Source organism: Sparus aurata, chromosome 23, assembly GCF_900880675.1.
Source record: "Sparus aurata chromosome 23, fSpaAur1.1, whole genome shotgun sequence".
NCBI lineage: Eukaryota > Metazoa > Chordata > Actinopteri > Spariformes > Sparidae > Sparus > Sparus aurata.
The window spans coordinates 18045317-18063352 of NC_044209.1; the positions used below are offsets into that span (position 1 = coordinate 18045317).

General features: G+C 42.6%; 3 protein-coding genes across 6 annotated transcripts; all 3 read right to left on the bottom strand.

Moving 5' to 3' along the window:
• Nucleotides 1–245: 245 nt before the first annotated feature.
• lgals3bp.1 (galectin 3 binding protein, tandem duplicate 1) lies at nt 246–3802 on the bottom strand. Its single transcript, XM_030408480.1, has 6 exons — nt 3668–3802; nt 3244–3349; nt 2866–3069; nt 2566–2706; nt 1668–1947; nt 246–1568 (listed from the first exon to the last, which is right to left on the bottom strand). The coding sequence occupies exons 2-6, from the start codon at nt 3326–3328 to the stop codon at nt 458–460; spliced, it is 1821 nt and encodes a 606-aa protein (XP_030264340.1). The 5' UTR covers nt 3329–3349; nt 3668–3802; the 3' UTR covers nt 246–457.
• Nucleotides 3803–3948: 146 nt separating this feature from the next.
• Nucleotides 3949–11582, bottom strand: cant1a (calcium activated nucleotidase 1a). Of its 3 annotated transcripts, none has more exons than XM_030408483.1 (4): nt 11421–11582; nt 5498–6163; nt 4970–5173; nt 3949–4889 (listed from the first exon to the last, which is right to left on the bottom strand). In XM_030408483.1, the coding sequence occupies exons 2-4, from the start codon at nt 6138–6140 to the stop codon at nt 4519–4521; spliced, it is 1218 nt and encodes a 405-aa protein (XP_030264343.1). In that variant the 5' UTR covers nt 6141–6163; nt 11421–11582; the 3' UTR covers nt 3949–4518. The 3 variants fall into 3 exon arrangements, with proteins under 3 accessions (XP_030264343.1, XP_030264341.1, XP_030264342.1); XM_030408481.1 differs by lacking the exon at nt 11421–11582 and adding an exon at nt 9286–9441; XM_030408482.1 differs by lacking the exon at nt 11421–11582 and adding an exon at nt 7766–7847.
• A 1147-nt stretch (nt 11583–12729) lies between these two features.
• Nucleotides 12730–16909, bottom strand: syngr2a (synaptogyrin 2a). 2 transcript variants are annotated; one of them, XM_030408929.1, is made up of 4 exons: nt 16650–16909; nt 14340–14577; nt 14069–14205; nt 12730–13968 (listed from the first exon to the last, which is right to left on the bottom strand). In XM_030408929.1, the coding sequence occupies exons 1-4, from the start codon at nt 16746–16748 to the stop codon at nt 13765–13767; spliced, it is 678 nt and encodes a 225-aa protein (XP_030264789.1). In that variant the 5' UTR covers nt 16749–16909; the 3' UTR covers nt 12730–13764. The 2 variants fall into 2 exon arrangements, with proteins under 2 accessions (XP_030264789.1, XP_030264790.1); XM_030408930.1 differs by lacking the exon at nt 16650–16909 and adding an exon at nt 15395–15611.
• Nucleotides 16910–18036: the final 1127 nt, after the last annotated feature.

Consider the following 18036-nt stretch of genomic DNA (forward strand, 5'->3'; position numbering starts at 1 on the left):
TTTAAATAAGTCTCATATAGTGATAATATATTAACCATATTATTTTTCAGTGAACAGGACACCAGCAAAATATCTCAGGTCATGACAGCACATATAGATAAACCTATATTACAACATTTGGCCTCACAAGAACTGATTCATTTTGCATCCGTCCAACTAGGCCCTGTTTATGTTTCATGTCTCTCATATCTAGAGTTACATTTTTGGTTGCTTGGGTGAAGGACCAACAGAGCTGACACAGAAAATGATCTGAAAATCACTTTATTTATTTGCCTTTTACATTTTTTTTCCTGAGGAAATCAGGTGAGGATATGAAAGCACAGTCATATAATTGATTTGAAGCTAATCAAAACAGAAAATCACAGAGATAATATTGGAGTACCACTGCAATCGATTGAGTATAAGGCAGATTCATTGACCACGTGTGAGAATTATTTAGTCTGATCCTGCTGTTGAATTAGTTGTAATCTGGTCTCACTACAAAGCGGTAGGTGAACTGGGCTTCAGGACAGGGATACGAAACAATGTGGGTGTCATTCACAGTGGTATGAGCCATGTTATCCTTGAAGTCCTGCACCTGAGAGACGTACTTGTCTTGGCACATCACCAGGAGCCGGTTACGAAAGAGGACGTTTCTCTGCCCCGTGCTGCTTTGCAGAGAGAGCCTCGCCGCAGGGAACGAGTTGCAGGTCAGACTAAGGCGTGAACACCCTTGTTGGCTCTTCAAGACATTTGCCTTCCATTGAACCGTCTTGTCCTGAAAGATCAGGCTGTTGTGGATAGGTGTGCTGAACGACTCGGTTATGGTTCGGCTGCGTGGACTGATAGGTGGAATCGTAGGAATTGGCTGGTATCTATAGTCACTGTAACGTCTCCCTCCCATGTACGAAGGATAGTGAAGTTGGACTGGATCTGTCTCACCTATCCTTGAAGGGTCAATATCAGTGCTCCATGGCTTAGTGATGTAGATCCTAGGATGGTAACAATCGTCCTCTTTGTTGAACTTTGTGTCAGAAAGACGACTGCTAAAGAGCAGAATATTAAATTCGAATGCTTTGAATATGTTTTCATGATACACATCCTTGTGAATGCTGTAGAGAGAAGACTTGGACTGTAGTTCATACAGTTTCTCAGCAGGGATCATGGGGAAACGAATGCGACTCAACAAGTCAACCTGGCTCTCCATACTTGTTGAGTTGCCCTTCTCTGTGATCCAGCTCTCCAGAGTCTGAAGAACAAAATACTCATCTGGCACCACAAGGTCTGAGCGGGATAGAAGAGCTTGAAGGACCTCAAAGGAGAGGCTGGTCCAAGCAGGGGACTTATTCAGATTCTGGTAGTTCCAGGCCAGAAACTGCATACAGTTCTCCTGGAGGACCAAGTCCCCAGTCTCATTTGCATATTCGTAAAGAGACACCTGGGTGTGAAACGAAGCGTCCTCTGGAAGGATCTTAGTGAACAGCCGGCCTGTTACCTCCATCAGCGGCTTCACCCCAAACTTCGAAGCCATCCAGTGGAGGCACTGCACTGAGGAGAAGGTCACATCAACCTTGCGGGTGTAAATGTACCTATTGAGAAACAGATCGTGGAGTGTTTATTCAATTTTTCTTTCAACTGATTTTGAAAGTGTCTGTATCTAAAAGGACAGGACAGGACATTCAGTTTACCTGATAAAGGAGGTGAAATGCGGTTGGCAAGCCTGGCTGATGCTGACCGTGATGCTAGTTGTCTCCTCTGAAGCATTAAAGAGAGGGAATTTTGAGAGGATCAACTTGTGCGTACAAATCGTTGTCTCCGGGCTCCCCTCCTCCTGTAATCCAGTCTCGATCCGGAGCAAGATCAGGAAATCACAGCCATTGCCGCGGTCGAAGATTTGTCCGAGTTCATCGGACAGACTGAAGGTGTGGTCCAGCGAGTATGTTGCATCAACGGGGGTCATGTTTGTGTCTGGAATCACAAATGGTCAGAATGAAAATGAGCATGAAGAGTAATAAGCAGCGACCACACCAACCCGTTCTCATCAATCTGCATACAAGAAGCCCAACTTTAGACATTCAAATTGCTTGTAGAATTCACTCTTGATTGCTATTCAGCTAAACTAATCAGTGTGCAAGAAGGGAAACATAGAAAGGAAGGGGAATCCCTTCAAGCCAGAAACTATACCACCCATTTCACCCATTTAGTGCAACTTCCACTTATTTTTCCTGCTTTGCGTCTTCACCATTGTCATTAAAAATGTTTTATCAGACAGACTCTCAAGGTCGTTATAGGAAGGCCAAAATAATGGCATAAAGTTATTGCCAGAAAATGTATTTTAATAATTAATTACTTTTCATAAAATATATTTTAAGATTTTTACTCGAGCACTATTCATATGAGAGACTTTCACTTTTTCCGAAGTTCTATTTTAAGGCGGTATCTTTACTTTTTACTCAAGTAAGGCCCTTGTGACATTTGTATGCAGATTGATGGGATTGGACTGATCAAACAGAATCCATTTTATTTAAACTGGATCATGTCTTTAATATTAAGGCGCCTTCACCTTGTAAGAGTTTAGATACGTACCGGTAGTGGCTGGTTCACAAATAACTCCAACATCCTCTTTGTGGGAGCAGTCAGTTACTGCCCAGTTCAAGAAACTACAAGAAGACAGACGTTTCTCCGTGCCCTCACATTTCATATCATCCAACCAAATCGGTCCATTTGCTGAGAGGGAAAAAAAGAAAGGGAATAAATGTGTTAATGGTGACCTTTTTGATGGTTTGATTTGTTGTGCTGCTTGTGTTAAACCTCAACTCACAACTTCTCAGTCATTATAATAATCACACTGCCCTCTGGTGGGGGATAAATAGAAGTAGAGGGCACCTTCTCCGTAGTCCTTTCCAATGACAACAGATTTGGCTCCGGGGAAGTTGAGCTGACGACACACCACCTGGGCCTCAGCCAAGTCCCAACCGTCGTCACACACCGTGCCCCATTCCCCTTCGTGGTACACTTCCACACGGCCCTCTGAAGCATTCTTGGATCCAAACAGCCTCACCTCACCTTCTTGTGGCTCAGGTTTTCTTTCTGTACGCACACACGGGTGTGGAATAAGGGCAGAGAGGTTAAACAAACTTAGGTACGTTTTTAATGAATGAGCACGGTCAGAATATATTTGCAGAAGGCACATAGAGACAAGGTAAAATTGTAAGCATGTTAATAGTTTTTACAAAAACGCGATATACGTTTCAGAAGACTTACTGAAAAAGCTCAATTTGAATGCGCTTCCAGTGTCGAGAACAAGTACCAGAAGCCACAGAGCGCATAGTTTTTGATGAGTGAGCATTTTCAACAACCAGTTTCGACTCTGACATAGACAAGACAATGACAAAGAAGATGCAACATTAGAAACAGGCTAATTCTTCTCTACATTTACAGATGATTTTTCTTGAATTCTTCTGACAGCGCTTGTCAAACTGTAGTGGGTTTTTTGTTTTTTGGGTTTTTTTTGCGTACAAGCATCATATTTGCAGCTTCAAAGGGTGATGATAAAACCACATTAGCTTTCTCCTGTACTCAACTTTTTTTCATCAAGGTGAAATTTAATTTATTTCAATATGCAACTATCCTACATCTGTGCATTAAACAATAAAGTTCAAACTTTAAGGCAAAAATGTCACGTTACCTTCTGATGTGAAATGCTGTCGTCCTCAAGTGTGCTTCTCCCTTCTGAGGTCTCTGACACAAATCTCCCCCCTTTTAAAGTCCTGCCAAAACCAGAACCGGTTGTATTCACTTCTCTACTCCGACTGCTTTTCCCTAAGTTTCGTTTCACATGAAAAGAAAAAAATCGGGGTGTTGCACAACACGATCGGGTATTGTTTGAGGAAAAGGTTATCTCCCATTTTTGCTGAACAAGTGTAGCAGAGAGGTCCAAATGAAAATTCAACGGCAAGACTCGGAAAATAAGAATCAAGGCTTTACTCATCCCACCAAAAAACATTACATACAATATTATTAATTTTTCACCAGAATGTCCGTCAAATAACGAGATCTATGCAGAATAAAAACAGGCCTCAACATGTTTGGTGTGTACTGAATGATGTTTAACATGGAGCAAAGGGGTAAGAACCTTTGAGCTTTTGAGAGTGTACAGTATGTGCATGAAAGTGTATGCTCCAAGGAGAGAAAAATAAAAAAATCACAGTCTGATGAATCATTATTTTGTACATTCATTATAAGAAAGGCTACAGTGCTGTTTAGGGCCGCATTTGGCCCCTGGAAGAAAAAGAGCCACCACCAGACATGCTGTCTTTGTCTGTTTCGACTAGAAATTTCTCTAAACTAGGACTGTAATTAACAGTCTCAGATAGCCCATTCTTGTTTTATTTCTACGGAAGATGATCCTTTACGGGTTGGAGTTGTGTCCTTTACAAACTCGGCGAGAAAACAGCGAGTTCAGTCACCTTGAATGTGACTGGATTGTAAACATAAAGAGAACAACAGTGCAGTGGCCTCAAGAGCAAGTCTCTCAGTCTATATGAACTCCAAACCCTCGTATTTCACATCCCCGATCTTGGTTTCAGGCAAAAGGATGCGTCCGTCGAGTGTGAAGGCCATGATGTACGTCGCAATATTCCCGGCGTCCTCCTCCGACTTGAGAGCCAGAATGATCTGGTCGTCCGTGTTGGGGACGAACTTGAAGGAGGAGAAACCGTGAGTGGGGTTAAGAGGACCCACTCGGCTTACAATGATGTCTTTGAAATCCGGCGAGCAGCTAAGGGCGAGGTTCGTGGCGCGACGCTCGTCTGCCGTCTCCTCGTAGCGCTCCTTGCTGGCGCGGCGGGGGAGGAAAAACCAGCGCTGCAGGGAGTCACTCCACGCTGCCGACTCGTGGATGAGATACCCTGCGGAGAAAGAGGAATACGCTCAACATAGAGAAAGAAATCGGACGCGATCATGAGCAAGCCTGAAGTTAAATCCTCACCTGGAGGCTCTATCCCTGCGGCAGACTTCAGAGAATTGTACTTGGGCACCCAGTTCTCGTGTTGCACATCCCCCCTGAAGCCTATGACTTTCACCCACTCTGGGTTGTTGTTGACGAACACGCCTTCAGTCGTGGTCCACTCTTTCCCCAGACCGCCGACGTACAGGTGCTTGTCCTTCACTGCCAGCCACTCAGCTTTGAACCCTTTCAGGAGAAAGTACATGAGTACTTCAGTATAAGTACAAATTCAGCATCCAATCAAGATTCCTGCATTGAAGCCCTTAATTACAAATGAATTCTCAAGTGTTCATTTAGTTTTATTATATGTTACATGATTAGATTATTAATACTGATGAATTCATGTTTAGGTGCGGTTTAAACAGTTAGATAGTAATCAAATGGTTCCCAAAGCAGGGGTCAGGCTGTATTCCCTCAACTTTGATAAAAAAAAACATAGTAATTCCTTTTAAAGTCATAATTATGTAACATACTGGATTACAGGATGTAGCAGAATAATGCAATACTGACCTTTGGCAACGTTGCCGTCGCCATCAGTTAAGATAACCCACGGAACAGCTTTGTCACCGTCTATGTGGTAGACGATGCCCGTCCTGTCATCGACGCTGTAGAGCTTCCCGTTGAACACCACCAGCTCAGACAGCTCCATACCCCTGCCCTTCTCCGACAGGTGGCTTTCCAGCACCACCCTGTCCGCATCCCATTCCACTGCTAGCTTGTCACCACTTTGGGACACCAACAGGTAACCCCGCCGCATGTAGCTGAACCACGTCAGCTTCTTGTCACTGCGAGAGTTTGTGTCCAGGTCGGCGATGATCCCAATGCGGTAGCGGGTGCCCAGCGGCGTGTGCTCGGGTGGACTGAGAGGGTAGGTGTCGTTGTAATCGGAACCTGGATGCTGGGCGTCACTGTGACCGGCTCTCCAGCCATGTGAGCTGTAGGAGTGGGAGCGCAACCCCGAGCTCAAGTGCATGAGGAGAAGGAGCAAGGCCAGCGAGACGGCCACCGCCACAATGGGCTTCCACTTAAGGCGGAAGCGAGGGTCCGTCGTGTTGGCCATGGAAGCCAACATGGGTAGGCCTCCGACAGAGATCCGCAGATTGTTCATAGGTTCATTCTGCTCCAGTTGAGTGTAGCCTGGGGAAGCAGGCATGGAGGACGGAGGCCTGGCGGGACCTGGAGGACAATGGAGAGAGAAGATAAGTCCATTTGAACAACACACAACGGGGCAGCGGACTATCAAAAAGAAAAGGCGAGGCCTCATCTTTGTTCAGACATTTAATAATTGGCGGATGATCGACGATGATTCTTAGATCAGGGTTGTTCGTGGCTTAAAAAAACTGTGCATAAACATATGTAATCTATGTTTTTATCTTCTTCCTCCTGACAGCAATGTGGTGGCCTCGGTCCAGCAGTGTAACAGTTTGACAATACTGTCTGATATCAGGCCAACAATGTGGCTTAGGGAGTCGTGTTCGGAGGCAAACAGTCCTCTTTGATTACCTCAGGCTTTGTATCCATTACCATTATCCTTTCAGCGGAGTGGCCTCAGCCTCAATGAATCTATTAAGCTACGTGCTCTTACGGTAATACGTTCCTTTGTGCTTATCCATTGGCCACAAGGTCCCCCCGAGGACCTGATTTACTGGGTGACACCTGGAAGTTGTTTGACATCCTCCCGGAACCACAATCTTCATATTTGTTTACCATCTATCTCCATTTGCCACAATGTCATCTTACTATGACACAGCATCTATTTCTGTCTGTCGATCCTGGGAGAGACATAAATCCTCAGCTGCGCTTCTTGAGGTTTATTCCATTGTTTATTTGGGGGGAGATTTTTCTTATCAGCATCAAGCATCCAAGGACAGAGGGTGTCGTATGCTGTGATGATTGCCTGTGATGAAAGCCCCTTGAGCTACCCGCATCTCTGTACATTACCATATCGTCCAAGTCGACATATTCCACTTTCAGTAATATTTAACCTTCCTGGAACTTCCATTTCACCATGACATTGGTCCTGAACAGTAGCGACTGTTTCCTCAGGTGACGGGATAACGGTACATGCAAAACACAGTGAAACCATGGGCTGTATAGAACATGGCTGGAGTTTCCAGGTCTAAAAAACTGAAGCCAAAGAGCAAGTACTTTAATCCTGCATTCTCTCTAATGGCCAGCAGGGGGCAACTCCACTGGTTTCAGATGGAAATCTAAAAAAAATTTCAACACAGCATGCAAGTTAATTTTGTGAATTATGGTTCCATTCAGAGTAAAATAAGCGATTATGCATGATATACTTAAAGGTGCGTCTTCGGTTTCTCATTCAGATCCACCTTCTGATCTTTTCATCCAAACACCGTCCCCTCTGGCTCCAAAAAACCACGATGGTCGACGGATATAATGCCAAACATTTAGCAACTAAAACAACCAGTCACACCATTTGCTTGTGAAAGGATTTTTTTTTTTAAGTTACATAGTCTCACTTAAATGTTTTAAAATTAAATACAGGTCATTAAGTCAAGATATGCAGGGTGGTTTTTTTAATCGGGAAAAACAAACCATAGTAAGCTGAGCTGTAGCTGTCTGGAAATAGCTGCTACAACAGCTTCAGCTTGAACACCCTGAGCACAGGTTTGCAGAGACAACTGGCTTAATAAACGTTGAACAAAATAAGTTACCTGAAGTCAAACAGGTTTCTTTCAATCATCACTCTGACCAAGCCTCAATGACTGCAATCAGTCACATTTGGATAATAAAACTCGATCTAACCGTACATACTCTCCATACGTAGACTCTGTTCTCCTCTACATCAGATCTTTAGTCCCGATGGCAGGCCGAGCCTTCAGTCATCCTTTACTTGCAGTCTTATTCTAAATTCTAGTAAGAGCTCAGGTTGAGTGTATGTAAAGTGACAAGAAGTAGGAAGTAGGCCGGCTTAAGGTTGGGAGAGGAACAGGTGGCCCTCATGCCAGCGTGGAGGCTGGGAGGAGCTGATTCAGTGACAATGAAGGAAGGGGAGCTGTGAACAGGTAAATCAGGAAATGCAGGACCACCCGGCTGATCCTGCACCACTTACACTGCTCTGATTTGTCAAATCTGAATAATCAATTTGTAGTTATTTATAAAGCAAAAAGTGCAGTTTGTCTGACTGTCATGATTTACCGCTTTGCTCCGTTTTGTATCTTTGACAGTTGAACATCTTTTCTGCCCCTGTAAAGCACTTTGAGTTGCCTTGTGTCTGAATTGTGCTGTACAAATAAACACGCCTCGCCTTCGTGTTGGAGGCGGTGACCAGTTTTTCTACCATTTTATAGATGGACCAGTTAATAATTTACTCACAATATTATCAACAGATTAATCAATAAATGAAATTGATTGTGTTAGCTACAGCCAACTTCAAAATGAGCACTGACTTTTTCCTAAATGGCCTTTTCCATTAACAGCTCAAATTATTTAATGATTGGGGGAAAAAGACACATTTATCGGCAACTATTTGATTTCTTTGATTTTCTTTGCTTTGCATTAAATATATATTGCATATTGGTTTGTTTATGACAGTTGAACAAACAACACAAGAGATCTGAAGACTTTCCAATGGACATGTTTCATTGGACATTCGAGAGACCAAATTATTGGTTAATTAATCAAGAAAATGTATTGAAGAGGACTAAAATTCAACCAGTGAAACTTTCCTGGGAGCTTTTATCAATTGTGCGTGTATCAAATTGTTTTTTGATGTGCTCGCTGCTACAAACTTAACGGTTAAAGAGCACGTTAAGAGGTAACTTTTTATTGTCCCCTTCAGGAGGAAAAACATCACTAGGCACTTCATGGAAGGAGGCAACTGACATAAATACAGACATGGGAAGAATAAAACTCAGCGTAAAAAGAAAATGACACAAGGGTCAGTCTGAACAAGGAGTCATAGGTGTAATAAAGGAATTACGTGATACTATAAGCAGAAAGGGAAATCTGCATTCTCTTGTACGCTCTTGCTCTCTGCGTTTGAAGGGGCACCAGCAGGCTCGACAGAGCAGATGCTGTGTGCCATCTACTCGCAACCGAATTCCAGGGAACTCAGGAGCGTCACACTGCGGCCAAAACACGGCTGAATTTCTCCGAAAGTCGCTCAGGAGCTGAAAGCCCCTTTCATAAGAGGGCCCCCAAGCCAAACAGCAGTCCATTATGGCAGCAATATCGGGGCCTGTAATGATGAAAACTACCCTGTTTAAAATCCCTGCACCGACACCAACAAGTGGCTCAACTTTTTTTTTTTCTTTAAATTCAACAAGGCTTACCTCGTCGCCTCCTCCTGCCAGAACGCTGATCCTGTGTCATGAAGTTTACCTCCGAAGCACAAACCTCGGCCGAGCTCTCGTCCTCTCTGTCCGCTCACGGATTATTTGCAGTGCAACCATGACTGGGCTCGTTACAACTCTAGTGAACTTTAACTAGACTTTCGAGGATTACTGATCCAGTCCAAAGGGGCAAACCTCGCAGGAGGCAAGCAATTCATTAAGTTATCATTCATCATAGAGGCCTTTGAGCGGCCAGGTGACAGAGGTTAGGAAAACATTTGTTACCTGCAGAGAGCTCTAACCTAAAGCCTACACACTGGAGGTGTTTCTGTGACACAATCAGTTCTGTGGGTGGACTGGAGGCCAGAGATCTGCCTGATTACAGCAGCAGAGCAGTTGGAAAAAATGAGCCGGGACTTTCTTTTAATTGCAGGATCATCAATTAATAACTTACTGAACTTCTCAAGAATGTTTTCCAAGACTAAGATTAATCGACAGGCGACTGACTTTGAAACCGGCAAACGTTTAAAAGTCAGAATGTTGCACAACGCACAACAAATGCAGGGTTGGGCAACGCGATGATTGAGATAAAGCTCTGCGATACAGTTTGCACAGAGGTGTGTGGGAGGTGTGCAAGGATGCAGCAATGTTTGAGGATTTCTGCATTTCAATTTTTAAAGATAACTACAGGATAATATTCAGTAATTACCGCGTCAGCTGATGTTTTGCAGCCCACCACACTTTTCTGGAGCTTCGGAAAAAACCAATCGGCACAAACGCCAAAGAACCTCTAGTTCCAGGTTGCTCAAATGTGCAGATTTTCTTCTTTTTCCCTGTTTTATGTCACCGTACATTGGATGTCCTTAGTTTTTGAACCGGCGATTTTGGACAAAAACACATATTTTTGGATGATTCTGGACACTTTCACTCTTCTCTTCACCAAATTATGAGCTGTATGGAGCCATTTTAAGTTTTTTAATGTCTATTTGCTTCAGCTGTTCAGGAAGAATGTTGCAAAAATGTTTTGCTGTGAAGCTCCAGAGAGGCTAACAAGATAATGAGGTTGTTCAATTTCGGGTGACTTCATCCTTTAGTAACGATGCTTAAATAGGTCGGATATTTAATTGGCTGGCTAAACAAGAGCACGCACGAAAAGTATAGACGTACTCATTTTATTCATTTAGATATGAATTCTTTGGTCCAAAAAAGTGTGAAAAATGTCCATCGTGTCATCATCTCAATATTTGTTTTTGTTCAAAACTAATGACATCCATCGTACAGTAACATACAACAGAGAAAATGAAGAAGAAAATGACATTTGAGCACCTGGAACTGGAGATTTTTTGCCGTCAAGATCAATCTAAATGATGGATCGATTACCTAATTTGCTGCCGATTCACTATCTGATGAGCACCTTTTTTTTTTTAGTCCAGCAGGGACTATTTTTACGCAGCTGCTTGAGTTAAGACTCAGTCATCACGTCGTGAGTGACTGCGGAGTGAAAATATTGGGTATCTCTGTTCTGACCTCTGTGCCGCCATAAAAGGGTGACACCTGGGGAGCCGGGCTTCAAAGGAGGCAGATCAAGGAGAGAGAGATAGAGAGAGAGAGAGAGAGAGAGAGAGAGAGTGAGAGTGTGTGTGTGTGTGTGTGTGTGTGTGTGTGTGTGGGGCCCATAAATAGTTCACTTCTTGCTGTAAGGCAGAGTCCTAAACTTCTCCATGGCCAAACAGATGTGCATCACAACGAGGAGCTGATTTCAGAGGAGGGTTTATCCAAAGACAAACTGCTGCATGGTGAACAGAACCACAATATCTGAATATTTTCTCATGTAGTTGCATACATCTGGTACCATCAGAGAGGCCTTAAAGTGGACCTCGGGCATCCCCACTCTGGTTATTCACTAAAGCTCTGAACTGCAACACCTTCATTAATCACATTACTACTACAAACTCTGTGTTCTGGGTGTTTTCTGAAGCAGACAGCCCATCTGCGTGTGTGTGTTAGTCTGTGTGTCAGCCCCTGTCCCTGTCCTGCCAGCAGCTCAGAGGTTAACACAGATGCCATCACAGATCGATGAGGCGACCTGGACCTGTTTCGGAACCAGCGAGCGGCTCGGTTCGCGTCTTACTCACCGCGGAAGTCGTTCTGTCTTCGGCTCACAGACGTCCCGCGGCCGGCTGGAGCTCAGATGTCATTGTTGTGTCGCTTCTTTCTTCGGCTCTTTTTCCTCCGCTGCCCGTTCACCAGACAGCCGACCATTACTTCCTGTATGTACTGATGACGACAGCATCGTGCACCGCGTGCGCGCTACGGGATTGAGGAGCGTTTGTCAAACGGTGCCTTCGAGGGCTGTCGGAAATGTGACAACGACGAGATGATTAGAAAGGTGTTTTCATTAAAGATGTACAATGTCGTTTTGGGGAAGACGTTTTAATTTATTGACTCTTTTATTTATTGACTTTTTTTTTAAATACCTAAACAAACTAAGTAAACAAACGTCTTTGTCTTTTAAAGCAAACTGACCTTAATGGACAACACCCTTTCAGAATTTGTTTATATGTGGCGGACCCTGCCACCTTTCCAGCTTCAAACAGTGTTCTAGGGGACCTTATTTTCCTTATTTTTTAAAAAAAAAAGACTATATTTATTAATATCCATCCATCATATGTAAACGCCTATTCTTTTCTGGGTCTGGGCGGGCTGGAGCCGGTCCCAGCTTACACTAGGCGAGCGGCACCAGATCATCACAGGGCTGACATACATTTGCATTGTGGGAGGAAGCCGGAGTACCCGGAGATAAACAATGCAGACACAGGGAGAACATGCAGACTCCCTGCCCCAGCCAGGTCTTGAACCCAGGACCGCCTTGCTGTGGGGCAACAGCGCCGTCCCAGCCTAAGCACATCATTTTGTACAAAGAACGTAGCACTTATATTTAGAATGTGCCTTTTTCTGTCAGTTGTCCCTAAACTGTCATGTTTGTGCTCTCTCAACTTTGTTAATATTTGCATGACACACCTTGCAAAGTGTTATACGCAGGTTGGAAAAGCAGGCTGACCTGCATGCCGCAAGATGGGACCAGATGTAGCAGGACATCCTGCATTTCAGTCTTCGGTTAAACAACAAACACTTCTTTCAACATTAAGGTACATATCATTCCATTATTCTAGTCATTTCTTTCTGACCTATGACCTCAGACTGACATCCATGCAGCGTGGTTATAGTGTAAATATGTGGTTATATATTCTTTTGTTTTGATTCTCTGTAAAGTTTGCATGTTCGTTACTGTCTTTATGTCACTATCATAGTTCCTCCACAGTTCACAGGCTCCTCCACCTTCACCCACACGGTCACAACTTAAATATTTGCCAAAGGAGCACAGCCCTGCAACGTCCGTCTCATTCTCTGAAAGAGGACACAAAGAAGGGGCGTACCCAGAGGTTCAAACAAGAACAGCTTTTATTTGGCAAACCCTGTGTGATACAGAATACTGTACAAGGCACTTTAGTTTGGGGGATTAGTTTAAAGCCAGAGTACAACTCGCGAAAAGGAACAACTGGAGCGTGAAAAAAGCAAGAAAAATCAATGTAGATAAAAAATTATGGTTTGATTGTCATGAACCTGACCGATAGGTTCAAGTAAGATAATAAATATATCAATTTACCCCAATATTATTGAATTCTTATTATCTAATTATGGCTGAATTGGATATTTATTTTAAAACTAACTCAAGAAAGGCACATTCGATTTCTTCAGAGGTAGCTGATATAAAAGGATCCTTTGGCTACCTTTAAAAAAATAAGCAATCAAAAAAACAAAATTAAACTGCAGCAGGAGTGGATTTAAAATGTTTAAATCAACAACCTCAGACCAGATATTGGCAATTAAACCACCTCAAAGACGTTAGCTGTGTTTTTCAGTGCATAACAGCCATTTTTTCAGTGGTTGATTATTGAAAAATAAACAAAAATATTACAGTAGTTTATGAGGAAATTTCCTCGGCACACTTGTTGATCAATATGGTTGTTTTGTGGTCGAATAGAAAAATGTAATGACATGGATCAATACATTATGATTGTTGAACTGCTGTTTGTGAATCTGATAGCAATGTAAATATATGTTTATGTACTAAACAGTTACATTTCCATAAAAAAAAAAGAAAATCAATTAACCACAAATGGGGAAGTGAATTAACTACAGTTGACTGCTTAAAGGACAAAGTTATCCTCTCTCATATCAAGACAATCTCCTTCTTACAAAATACATTTTGAATTTTCTTTGCTGTGCATACATCAGCATACATCCAAACAACTTACAACCTTGAAATGAACATATAAACATCAGTGCACCCACAAATAAAACGTTCCGCAAGGAAGAAAAAAATGGGAGCGCAGAGCGCAAACCGTTGGCACACGTCTTTTATTTAAAAAAAAAGAAAACTCCCCCGTTGGATGCTTGTGTTTGAATGTCAGTCCTTCAGTAAGCTGGAGGCTGGTAATCCCCTGGTTGCTCCTGGCTGTGGGGGAAAGGCGACTGCTGGTAGCCCGTGGGTCCGCTGCTGCCGGGGTACTGAGCGGGCGGGTACGGAGTATTGTGGTCGTTGGCTGGGTCTCTGTACTCCTGGTCAAACTCGCTGACGCCTTGGCGATAACGTCCGAGCGCAAAGAAGGTCAGGAGGGCCTGTTGAGAGAATCAGTAAGTGGAGCTTCAACCGACTGACTCGTATGTTATCATGTGATTTTGTTAGTCAAATGCTAGCGAGAATTGATGAGAGGCTCACCCAGGTGGGGATGGAGAAGAAGGAGAAGGCAATGACGGCCCGGGCAGCATCACCAGAAGCTAGGTTGCCTGTGGATGTTTTGGACCACTGGTTGGCCAGGACACAGAAGCAGATGAACCACAGGAACGTCCACGCCGCTGTCCCGCGATAAAAACATCAAAGCAGACAAAACATGCTGACAGCGTTAACTTCAACAAGGCTGCACTTCCTGTTTTTAGGCACAGTTCCTTTATTTTAATATGAGCAATCAACAGTGAAACTTCACTCTCACCTGAGAACACCAAATCTGCTAAAACAATGAATTTTCTCTCCTTGGCATTGCTGATCTGCGGGAAGTAGGCGTCCAGTATGAGGAAGATGACACATGCCAAGAAAGCCAACACACCGATTCCGACCCCGTAGTTACAGGCGCTGTCGGTGCCGTTGAACATGCACTTTTCCTCCGCCTTGGTTGTTGGGTTAACGTAGCCTTCAGCTGTGATGGTTGCAAACACCACAATGGAGAATAACTGAAAAGAAGGGACACACAGGAGTTGGAAAAAAAGCTTTCACCACAAATGAAAATCCCCTGAATTGGCATTACAAACAGCTGTCGAGCCTGTTCAGACAAGTGGAGCTGAGCAGATGACGCTTTGACAGTTTCAATTCCTGATCTTTTTGAATACTGTAAACGCCTCCTACGCACCTGTCCACCCGAAGGTGTGCAAAAGCCGCACTCTGTAAATACTGTAAATGTGACATGAAAACAGAGTGCATAATTCCTTGTGCCTGATCCACTCTGAACATGAGTAGAGTTAAAACAATGACCCAAAAATTAACCAGCAACAATAAGGATAAACCATTAATCTGTAGTTTAGCATAGCAAATATTATCTGGTTCCAGTCGGGCCAAAAATCAAATATTTCCCTGTTTTTGACAAAATACCTCGGTATTCTGATGGTAACATTATTGTCGGGATGACAACGGGTACTTTCACAAAATCATCAGTTCTGTGGTCAAAGGAGGTCAAAGTGATTATAAGAACAAGAAGAACTGTCTAGTAAGGTATGCTTCTTTAAAGAAGAGCCTTTTTAAAATCAGGACAACATGACACTTAAAGCCTTATTACGAAATAAGATATCCAAAATCTAAGACGAGGTTCCAGCATCTCAAATGTGAAAGTTTGTTGCTTCTCCGTGTTTAAATGATTTTTTTCAACTGAATAGCTCTGGGCTGTTAATCATACAGCTGAGACAAAGCAGGATGTCACCTTGTGGTTGACTCTTCAAAGACAAAACGATTAATCAATAATGAAAACAAAGTTTACGTGCAGCTCCACATTCTCACCATTGTCTCTTAGTGATTATGTATTAATCCCTTTAGTGCCTTATGTTCCACTCAACCCCTGAGATCCTGTGATGTTTTACTTTGTGTTTAGAGCTCATGATTATTTTTCATTGTTGATGGAGGCTGTCAATAAATTTCTTGATTAAATCGATTAGTTGTCTGGGGGCGCCCCTCTGGCTCAAGTGACGTACGGAGGCTGGGTCCTTCGCTGCAGCAGCCCCGGGTTGGAATCAGCCCTGTGGCCCTTTGCTGCGTGTCATCCACCCTCACTCATCAGTTGCACTAGTCTCATAAAATATTGATAATAAAAAATGTATAAGTTCTTTGGTGAACAGTGGCTCACAAACCCCAGATGACGTCCTCTAAAAGACATGTTTTCTCCACAATACAAGGACTTTCATCTTGCTGTCACACAGAAGCGTGGAAAATATTCACATTCTAGTAGATCCATTTCTTAAAAATGACTCAAATCTGATTAATCTACTCATCAAAACAGTCATTGCAACTTTTTTTCCTGCTCAGAAATCTACAGTCAACACAAAGGCTACAGAGCATTGGGTTTAAATTGCCTTGCATGAAGAAATAAGGGCATAAAAAATATGTACAAACTGGCCTCATAGTTATTTATTCATATTTTTTGTTGATACAACTTTTCTGTTGTCTTCTTGCTGTTTCGATTTGTATTGCCTCATTGTAAAACACTCTGTTAATGTTTAAAATAGTGTAATAACTACCAATATGATCTTCCACCATATTTATTGGAGCTGGACTGTAACGTCACGCGTTTAACAACAACTCATCAGACACTTGTTGATCTCAACATGTGACGCTGGAAAAGTTTCAATTCCTGATTCGTTTCTTCTGTAATCACTCCAGAAAGACAGAGAGACATCTCCTGTGAGTTTCACCTCTTCGTGGTCGACTTTCAGACCCGAGTTACAACAAAAAAAGGGTGCCAAACAAAAGCTCCAACATCAGGTGCAACACTGCGGTGACACAGCACTGGCGACGCTAGCTAACTTTAGCTACTGCTAAAGAAAACACGTCTAATATCCACTTAATGTCACTTGAATTTAAGAATCCGACCCAACACCCAGTTCGTGTCCAGTGTCGACAGCTCCGAAAGCTTACACGCTGTGTAATTAGCTAATTAGTGTCGACTCTGGCAGCTCACATCTGTTAACATAAAGTGATGTGACAGCTGGCAAAACTCTGATGCTAACGTTTCCGTGTAGCTAGCTAACAAGTCACTCACCCAGCTCAGGCAGCGCAAAATGGTCTGAGGCTGTTTTACAAAACTCTCCAAGTCAAAGGTACCGCCGGCCAGCGAGGCCCCGTACGCGCTGCTCTGCATTTTTATCACCTCTAAAAAAAGACAAACCCCAATTTGAACGACAAACTAGAGAGAGAAGTTCCTCCTGTCACAGTTTGGACAGTTTCGTTTTGTCAAACAGCTTCCTGACAACTTTTCAAAGACCGCCCCTGCTCCGATGCGTTCAGGCGCTCCTCGGAAACTGGACTATCGTTGTTATCACGAGGTACCGGCGTGATATTCGTGATGTGTTTTTAACCGGAAATATTAATCGAATACATGTAAAAGTCCTTCATACACGAATTACTAAATCACGAATAATGTTATTCTTTAATGTTTGTTTTTAATCTTAAACAAGGGAAAATAGTGCCAATAACTTTTTTTTATTTATTTTTTTTTACCCCCAATAAAAGTCATTTTGAAGGAGTTACGTAAACGTCGCAGTGGAGCTGTTAACCTTTTAATTTCAGGAAACTCAGGGACATTCCATAACAATCAGAAAACCTATGAGTAAAACAGTAAACAAGACACATTTGTGAAGAAGAAGAAGAAGAAGAAGAAGAAGAAGGAGAAGGAGAAGAAGGAGTAGAAGAAGAAGAAGAAGAAGAAGACTTTTGACTTTCAAGTAACTTTATTTAAACAACATTCTAAGAAACCCTTAAATACTTATTCCAAAAGATGCATAACTAATCTCACAAAACACTATAGAACAACCATCATTCTAAAAAGAAGAAGAAGAAGCCTTTAACAAAATGTAATTTAAATAAATGTAATTAAACAAAACACTGACATATAGGAATAACCCAATGAGACTGATTCTAATTTGTTAAAATATAAGAGCATAAAGTTTCAGTCACAGAAAATAATAATTTACAAGAACAACATTACATTTGTAAAATCTGAATAGAGATATTTCTAAAACCTTGTTTAGCTGATTTTCTTTTAAACTGCTTTTCTGAGAATATGAGAATTTAAAAGTAAGTCCATGCTTGGTTGTTGCATGTTATTATCCTGCTGCCACTTAGATTGACAAGGATATACAAAGATGTGAATCAGATGGGAGGAGCAAACATCTAACATCTGGTGACTGGGACACTGTACTCCCACTGAAATGGTTTAAAATGGCCTCCAATAAAGGGTTAAGTTATAAAATACAGTTATTTTGTAACTCAAATCACCGGGGGGTGGGGGGGGGGGGGTGGTGAAGATATGAGACTCTATGGCGAAGAACACAAGCACAATAGACAGGTGAGAGTTTTTTACAGTGTTGTTCGTTTTTACGAGGTGCTAATGTTCATGTTGTAGTTTGATCATAAATCATGTTGAGCGG

Coding starts and splice junctions, on each gene's coding strand:
- lgals3bp.1 (XM_030408480.1), bottom strand. CDS start 3,328: ATGCTCACTCATCAAAAACTATGCGCTCTGTGGCTTCTGGTACTTGTT. Junction 3,070..3,243: donor ATTCAAATTGAGCTTTTTCA/GTAAGTCTTCTG, acceptor GTGTGCGTACAG/AAAGAAAACCTGAGCCACAA. Junction 2,707..2,865: donor TGGAAAGGACTACGGAGAAG/GTGCCCTCTACT, acceptor TTTCCCTCTCAG/CAAATGGACCGATTTGGTTG.
- cant1a (XM_030408481.1), bottom strand. CDS start 9,325: ATGACACAGGATCAGCGTTCTGGCAGGAGGAGGCGACGAG. Junction 6,164..9,285: donor TGGCAGGAGGAGGCGACGAG/GTAAGCCTTGTT, acceptor ATTGTCCTCCAG/GTCCCGCCAGGCCTCCGTCC. Junction 4,890..4,969: donor CGCAGGGATAGAGCCTCCAG/GTGAGGATTTAA, acceptor CTTTCTCCGCAG/GGTATCTCATCCACGAGTCG.
- syngr2a (XM_030408929.1), bottom strand. CDS start 16,748: ATGCAGAGCAGCGCGTACGGGGCCTCGCTGGCCGGCGGTACCTTTGAC. Junction 14,206..14,339: donor AGCAGATTTGGTGTTCTCAG/GTGAGAGTGAAG, acceptor ATCGCGGGACAG/CGGCGTGGACGTTCCTGTGG. Junction 13,969..14,068: donor TCTTCTCCATCCCCACCTGG/GTGAGCCTCTCA, acceptor TTCTCTCAACAG/GCCCTCCTGACCTTCTTTGC.